The 8,268-nt window shown below is 33.8% G+C and overlaps 1 protein-coding gene across 1 annotated transcript in view; it reads left to right on the top strand.

The window, feature by feature from the left end:
• Positions 1 to 7,846, top strand: part of LOC135212130 (uncharacterized) — a 10,730-nt gene extending 2,884 nt beyond the window's left edge. The window contains exons 2-5 of the mRNA XM_064245533.1: positions 4,061 to 4,156; positions 4,811 to 4,918; positions 5,948 to 6,012; positions 6,321 to 7,846. Of these exons, the coding sequence (XP_064101603.1) occupies positions 4,061 to 4,156; positions 4,811 to 4,918; positions 5,948 to 6,012; positions 6,321 to 6,954 (903 nt within the window). The 3' untranslated portion in view covers positions 6,955 to 7,846. The remainder of the gene's footprint in view (positions 1 to 4,060; positions 4,157 to 4,810; positions 4,919 to 5,947; positions 6,013 to 6,320) is intronic.
• Positions 7,847 to 8,268: the final 422 nt, after the last annotated feature.

Genomic DNA, 8,268 nt, shown 5'->3' with positions numbered 1-8,268 from the left:
TTCACAAGAAATATAATCGTTTTTTATGATTATTTTCCTTAAGTATATGAGAATTAGGTTATAATTCATGTTCAAATGATTAGTACAGTTTCTGTGTCAATATATAATAAAGAACTTGAACACACACACACGCATACATATACAAGGGTGACTTCCAGTAATAATAATAACTATATGGATGATAAGAATTGATGTTACGATCAAGAATCTCATTCTGATGATTATTTCATTTAAGATATGAGTTTTTGTTTAAAAGATCGTTACATGGTTTGTGCTAATACCTATATTTATATATAATATGATATATATATAGTATATAAATATATATATATATATATATATATATATATATATATATATATTATATATCTATATTTATAATTATATATATATATATATATATATATACTATATATATATATATATATATATATTAATCTATATATATATATATATATATATAATATATAATATATATATATCTATATATATATATATACAAAATACGCTTAAGGCTGGCGCATACGTACTACCGACTTCGAGTGAGGAAAATCTACCGTTGTCTCGTTCGCAATGTTTAGCGCATAAACGAAAACAAAAAATAAAAAATCTTTGACCCGAGTTTAGATCCTTTCAAGGGCTGAATTTCATTATTTCATTTAAATGCCAATTACGTACATTAACGTCCTCGTATATCACGAGAATAAAAAGCGTTTTACGGTTTTATCACTCTTTTCGTTAAACATGAACACATTATCATAACCGACATTACTAGGAGATCAGGTCACCAAACATACAAGAAAGTGTCCAGTGAATATAATGTCAATTAATGAAAAACATAAAAAAAACTTATTCTCAAAGAGGTACCATTAAAATACACGCGCACAACATTGTATATATTTATGCATATACATGTATACATACATACATATATATATCATATATATATATATATATATATATATATATATAGATATAGATATATATATATATATATATGTATATATATATATACTCTACGTACATAATATATAATGTGTGTGTGTTTCAACGTCTCTTTAAAAACGTTAAAATAAAAACTGAATAAATTACTGTTTAAAATGTAATTGTAAATAGTTTACTCTTTTCCCCTAAAAAACTTTGAATAATCAGCTCTGTTTTTTCCTAAACCCGAATTCGTATAACCTATAAAAATATCATTTTAGATCGTCAAAAGAATTTCTTTGAGATGCCCAAGAAATCGGATAAGATGTTAAAAATAAGCGAAATTTATAAACTAGAGATCACCCAAACTTTCGCCTTTTGGAGAGAGAGAGAGACAGGAAAGGTTAGAATGGTGAAGGTCATTCAATAATATCCAGGCAGTACCGGTACCGTTAATTCAAGGATCCTTGCTGGCCGCCAGATGACCGCTATCTGAAGGACAATAAAAGCGGTTATCGTTTCCTTACCAATAATATGATACTGAAGTAAAGCTTAGTGGTTCCACTTCAGCGTTGATTATCATGGCACTGCAAATTCACCGCTAATGCAGCTGTTATTTCGTGTCGAATTATTAAAAAATTCTCCTGCAAATATTTTAGTGGACAAACATGATATTTTTCCGCTTAACAAGAAAACAATAGAATATTTCCTTTTTTCCCTTTTCTCAAAATTCGCTTACGCTGAAAATTATTATAGAAAATAAAATCTGCGTTGCTTTATAATATAATATAATTGAATGTAGTTAGTATAAAGAACAGATAAATCTGACAAACCGCTCCCTTATTTTATCTCACGAAACTGTGACAAACAAGTTGCTTTTGCAGAACACGGTACCTTCGCAAAAGCAGCGGTCACAAATGGCCAAAACAAACTTAGTCATAAATCTAAAATATAAAAAACTTCAATAAAAAAAATACAAGAAAAAAGAGTAGCAGTCAAAGCAAGAAATGAGGGGGAAAAAGCGAGAGAGAAATGACTGGGGGTCTGTAAATGTCACAAGAGAAAGTAATCCAGTTTCTTCTCAAGGTCGTTTCTGTCCGGCGTCTTTCGACAACATCATGACATTATTCGGATTTTTCTTCGTATTCTTGTGACGAGAGAAAGAGAAAAAAGAGAGACTGGAGATGAAGAAGCAAGGAAAACCAGTCAGTCGACCAATACTAGTAGATGAGTATGCGCGTTAGAGAGAGAGAGACAGAACAGAATACTACGAAAAATTAAATCTACGAACAGAACGATAAATTTGCAGCTTTGTGTTTTAATATTGGAGAAATTTACCATTGGAATTTAAAAAGTTAGATCAAATATATTGCATTCAGAGAGGATACAGAGAACATAGCTTTTTATGAACGATTTATTTCATTTAAAATAGACAGTTGTGTTTCCATTTTTACATCGTTTTAAACGAATAAATCACTCCTAGTTTGGGAAAAACACATTCAGAAAACAAATCAAAGCAAAATATGAAAAACAATGACAAACCTAAAGCCTACTCTGACATTGCATCACAAATGTAGAAAGAAATTGGTATTACGTGATTTTTTTCGCATTTTTACCTTTTATCATTACGGAACTATTTATTCTTTACATTTCTCTCAAACTTTGGAGGAAATTGGTGCTGACCAATTATTGTTTTCTTATAAAGAAAAAAAGAAATCATATGTACGTGAGAGAAAATGACCATTTGATATTTAATGACTCGCGCAATTATGCTTTAAGATCTAATATCATCTCATTATACATAATTGAACAGTAACTCAGTATTACATGTACCCTGTTGCAAGCATCATTATCATGGACATTTTATTCATATACATATATATATATATCTATATATATATATATATATATAATATATAGTATATATATATATATATATATATTTTGTGTGTGTGTGTGTGTGTGTGTGTGTGTATGTTTATATAATGTTGTGCGCGTGTATTTTAATTTACCTCTTTGGAATAAGTTTTTTTGTTTTTTTTATGCTTTTCATTTATTGGCATTATATTCACTGTAATATATATAATATAAATATAATATATATATATATATATATAAATATAATATATAATATATATTATATATTATTAAATAATATTGTATAGTATATATATAATATATATATATATATATATATATGATATATATATTATAATTATATTTATATTATATATTAGATATATATATATTATAATATATTATAATATATGGTATATATATATATATAATATATTAGATAATTAGTAATATATAATATCTGTATACTATTATATTATAATATATATATATAATATATATCGTATACTTATAATATTATAAATCCTTATATGGATATCTAAACCACTCGTGCATTTTGCATAAAACATTGCTCAAGAATCATTTCACACGACAGTAAACAGTCATGATGTTTTTCACGAGTGAGCAAACACGAAAAGCCTCGAATAAATAAATTCATTTCAACAATGGCCAAGGTCCCTCACGCCTACGAGGATTTCACTGACGAAGTCATGAAAAACGTTGGACGTGACTTTAACACGAGAGGAGGTTGAGTCTGAACAATGAGAGCTTGTATGTCATTCAGAGTTATCCTAATAATTTTTAATGTCTACTTAGAGCTAACTGATGTCAAGGCAGAGAGAGAGCGCGAGTATTTAAATTGTAAAGCATTTCTACATGAACAATAGTTAAAGGCACTGAGAGGAAGACACATAAACAGATTAAGAGAAAGATTTGATCTGACAAACTGCCGAAACAAGAACCAAGGTCATCAACTTCACTACAGAGAGAGAGAGAGAGGGAGGGTGGGGGGGATGAGAAGGAGAAAAAAGAGAAAGTGGGAAGTAGGGGAATAGGCAGATACTTCGAAACTTAGGCAGAAGAAATCAGACTTAAAAATGCCTCAATCAAAAATCATTTCCGTAGTTGAAAAGGCGAAAGTTAAGCAGAAGATTCACAAGAGAGTCCGGTACTGACCTTAGTATATGCTTCACGCTTCACGCTCGAGTATCGTTGATTTCTAGAGTACTCTATTGTCAATCAGTTGTATTTATTTCATTCTTTTCTTTTTTATTTCTAGATAATCGCCTGCTGCACGTGGGCGTTAGCGGCCTCTCAAGGTCAGTTCGACTACGTCTACGATTACGATGCCCCCGTGGATGCTCCCGCCCCACAGGTGAGACTAACCTTTCTTAGACAGTTCTAAGATTTTTATTACTGTCCACAAGGATTTTGAATGGAGAGAGAGACAGAGATTGTTAAGTATAAGCCAAACAAAGATTGCTGGCGTATCTAACAAAAAGGATGGGATGATTTAGGCCTAGTCCTAGTGAAACAGTATGGTAAGTGAGAATCTTACCAACTTATTTGCAGAAGGGAATGGAAAACATAACTCCATGAATCACTGAAGAGAGAGAAAGAAAGAGAGAATTAGCCAATGAGCCAGCACTACCATTTTGGCTGAAATGAAAACTACCATATCGGAACTTTGACTGAGAGCAACTTCGGCAAAAAAACACAACTTATAACTTTTCCTCAAGAAACAAGGCATAATGATGGCTAAGTCTGAATAACTCTTATGATAAAACATACCATGAATTTAGGCCAAGGTTTTTACCGGGATGATTTATCCATTAGATTTGTCTTAGGGAACTATAGACCTAATGGTGGTCAAGTTTGAATAACTCGTAGATAAGTCATAGAATGACTTCAGCCCTAAGTTTCAAAGTCATTCGATGTAATCTAATAATCTCTTTGTGAATTCTTATCTAATTAAAATTTTATCCGTTTATTCATGTTTAATAGCTTCGTTTTTTTATATATATCACAGCCTATAGCCAGAGGACCTCCACCAGCGGCATTCCAGCCCCAAGGAAGGCCTCCGGCTCCTCCCCGATCTAGACCACAGGGCAACCGACCACCACCACCAGTCCAGCAGGTATATTTGAATAACTATTGTTATTATCTTTATCAATGTTATTTCTATTTTCTATAACTACTCAGGTGCCTTTAATTTGGCTTAGATTTGTCAGTCCATTTCTATTACTGAAAAAGTTGTTTGGCCAAGCAATCCTCCTCTCAACAGAATGCAGTGATAGCAACAGAGAGAAGCACTTGACGAATAATGATATAGCTGAGATGAAAACAGTTTTATCCAAGAGGCAAATAAATATAATTAAATACATATTAGGAAGAAAGGGAATACGAAACAAAAATCAAGGGCAAACTGTCGTAGGCGTTCTAAAACCTTTAAGTGACAAGCATCGAACAAGGAAGACAGAAAAGGTCAGAAAACATACTTTGCATATAAAAGAGGAAGATGTGTCCTATACCGAAAAATAATACATAAGTTAGTAGATGTGATGACATTTTCACTTTATTATAAAATGTCCACGAATCCGCGTAACAAAAAAAAAAATAACATAACCCTCTATCAAGAAACAGGTAAATGAGTACTTACGGTCATGTAATTTGAGCATTTTTGGGGGGAGGGGGAGAGTTAATCAGTATTTTACAACGAAACTGGATATTAACATAACAAAGCTTTGATAGTTTATGTTCTCAAATTAGTTTCATATATTAGCTGCCTGGTGCTAGGTTAGACGACAAGATGCTAAAAGATGCCAGGAAGACTGTCCGTGCGGCAGCAGCCTCTTTCATAACCATAATTAATGAAACGCCATTGTACCGAACAATTAACATTTCTTTTGTTACTCAAAATACAAGAACGCCCACTTGGAACAAACCTGGAAGCCAAAAAACTTTTTTTAGAAATATCCCAAAGAATATAATGTCCATGCCAAGAATAGAGAGAATAAAAAAAACAGCTTCTATAGCAATGTAATCAAGTCCTTACATAACCACTGATACTTTTAAGTTTCTAATAAGCTACAATGCTGCATCCTGTCTTGCAGTTATGAATTCCTGTATATTTACCAAATGAATAAAAATACTTCTTGACTTTCAGGCTTCTCGTTTTGACCAACTGGACAGCGTGACAGAGCACGTGCCCATTGTTAAGGATTCAAGGAGGTGAGTTTAGTCCTATAGTTGATAGCTGCTATAAGCAGAAACAACAATAAAGTATGACTACACAAAAAACAACAACAATAGCTATAACACGTACAGTTAAAGAAATTATCATCACCATAGTTTTAACATCAATAATATTCGATTTGTGAACTGTAACAGATAAATAACTAAGAAAGGAACTCCACTGATCTAAGCAGAGCAAGACTGTGTTGTGATCTTATAAGTCTAAACCAGCGATTGACAGTAACACCAAATTCCTCTTCCAAATCTTGACCTTCTCATCCCTTAAAACTTTCTCTTTTCAACAGAATCGACACCAAGACAGGAGCCTTCGTGTACGAATATGCCGGCGCTGACGGATCGGAGAAGCACGAGATCCGCTACTCCAACGGCACAGTCACTGGGAACTACACCTTCATCAATGACCTCGGCGAGAGAGAGACGCGCTTCTACACCGCCGGCGTCCAAGACCCGTCGGCCATCGACGAGACCACTGACCCAAACTACGTAGACCTCGGAAACTATGATCTTTACAAACACCTGGAACAGCCGTACATCCACACCGATGGCACAGCAGGTTTCCAGACCCAGAGGGCTGCTCCCAGACCAGGACCTCCTCAACAGGGAGGTGGTAGACCAAGAGCTCAAGGTGGTCCAAGGTCTTCAGCTCCAAGGCCCGTTGCAGCTAGACCTCCTCCTCCACCACCACCACCCCCAGCTCCAGTTCCTCTGGACTTCAATGATGACACTGCCCTGTTCCAACAAAGCGCAGCTGGTGCTGCTCCAGTGTTCGACTACGAGGATTTCGCAGCGGCTGCACCACCCCCACCCCCACCCCCACCACGACCAGTAGCACAGCCTATCCCAGTGGCTCCAAGAGGTCGCCAGGCGGAAGACCCAGGGCGCAGGCACCACCAAGAGGCGGACAACCTCAGAGCCTAGATTTCTCTGGGCAATCAGCAGACTCCATTTTAGATTCTCTCATCAGTCGGTTTAATTGAGAATGATGATAGCAGAGATAGGAGGAAGCGAAATTAACTTGGAATTAAGTGATTTAGGCTATAGAACTTTTATGAAGTTTTTATAACCACAGTAAATTACCAACATTCCTTGTTTATCTGCTTTTCTGCGTATCTAGTTTTGTTGAACAGAGGTGATTTCATCTAAATGAAATTAATAATTACTCGATAATTACAAATATATATATATATATATATATATATATATATATATATTATATATATATATATATAAACAGGATGCCCAAAAAGCCCAGTACCATATAACATAGAGTAATACAGTTTTTTGTTTAAGTTTTTCCTTTTGGGATACATCAAGGATCGTGTCCACCAGAATCCTGTTTATGATCTTGCCACACTTCGCAGACGCATCGTTAAAGTTGTCCAAACAGTTGACATTGATATGCTGCAGCTCCTATGGAGGGAGATGGAATATCGTCTCGACATTGTGAGGGCAACTGGAGGTGCACATGTGGAATGTATTGCATGAAGTGCTCTGAAAGTAAACTTGAGGAAATGCAGAACATTCTACTAATACCTGTATTGACACTGGGACCTTATGGACACCCTGTATATATATATATATATATATATATATATATATATATATATATATATATATATATATATATATGTGTGTGTGTGTGTGTGTGTGTGTGTGTGTGTGTGTCTGTGTGTGTGTGTGTGCGTGTGTGTACGAACGTTATCTCTGTCTAACAAAATTGTATTTCATAAATAGTCTGTTACGTTGATATGTTGTTATAGGTGTAAAGAATTTCTCCCCAAAAGCCAACAATAAAAGGTGTCAAAAGCAATAGATTTATTTCCGTAAACTTATTGATAAACTCAACCCAGGCCAATAAACACTCACACACACACACACACACACACACACACACACACACACACATATATATATATATATATATATATATATATATATATATATAGTAGTATATATATATATATATATATGATTAAATTTATCCACATCAAACAAGTCTCTCCTATAGAATGGATATGATGTAATCCAATCTATATATATATATATATATATATATATATATATATATATATATATATATATATATATATATATATAAAAGACAATCTGCCTGGTCATTTGTTTGTTCACTATGCTTGCCCAAACTATGAAAGCTGGGGCTACCAAATTTCTGCCATAGATTCCCCACCACCCCAGAAAGCTTTGACAGCAGAGTCCACCCAGCTTTGCAGC

Source organism: Macrobrachium nipponense, chromosome 40, assembly GCF_015104395.2.
Source record: "Macrobrachium nipponense isolate FS-2020 chromosome 40, ASM1510439v2, whole genome shotgun sequence".
NCBI lineage: Eukaryota > Metazoa > Arthropoda > Malacostraca > Decapoda > Palaemonidae > Macrobrachium > Macrobrachium nipponense.
Note: the sequence above shows the minus strand (reverse complement) of the source record. Positions and strands in the feature narration are given on the sequence as shown.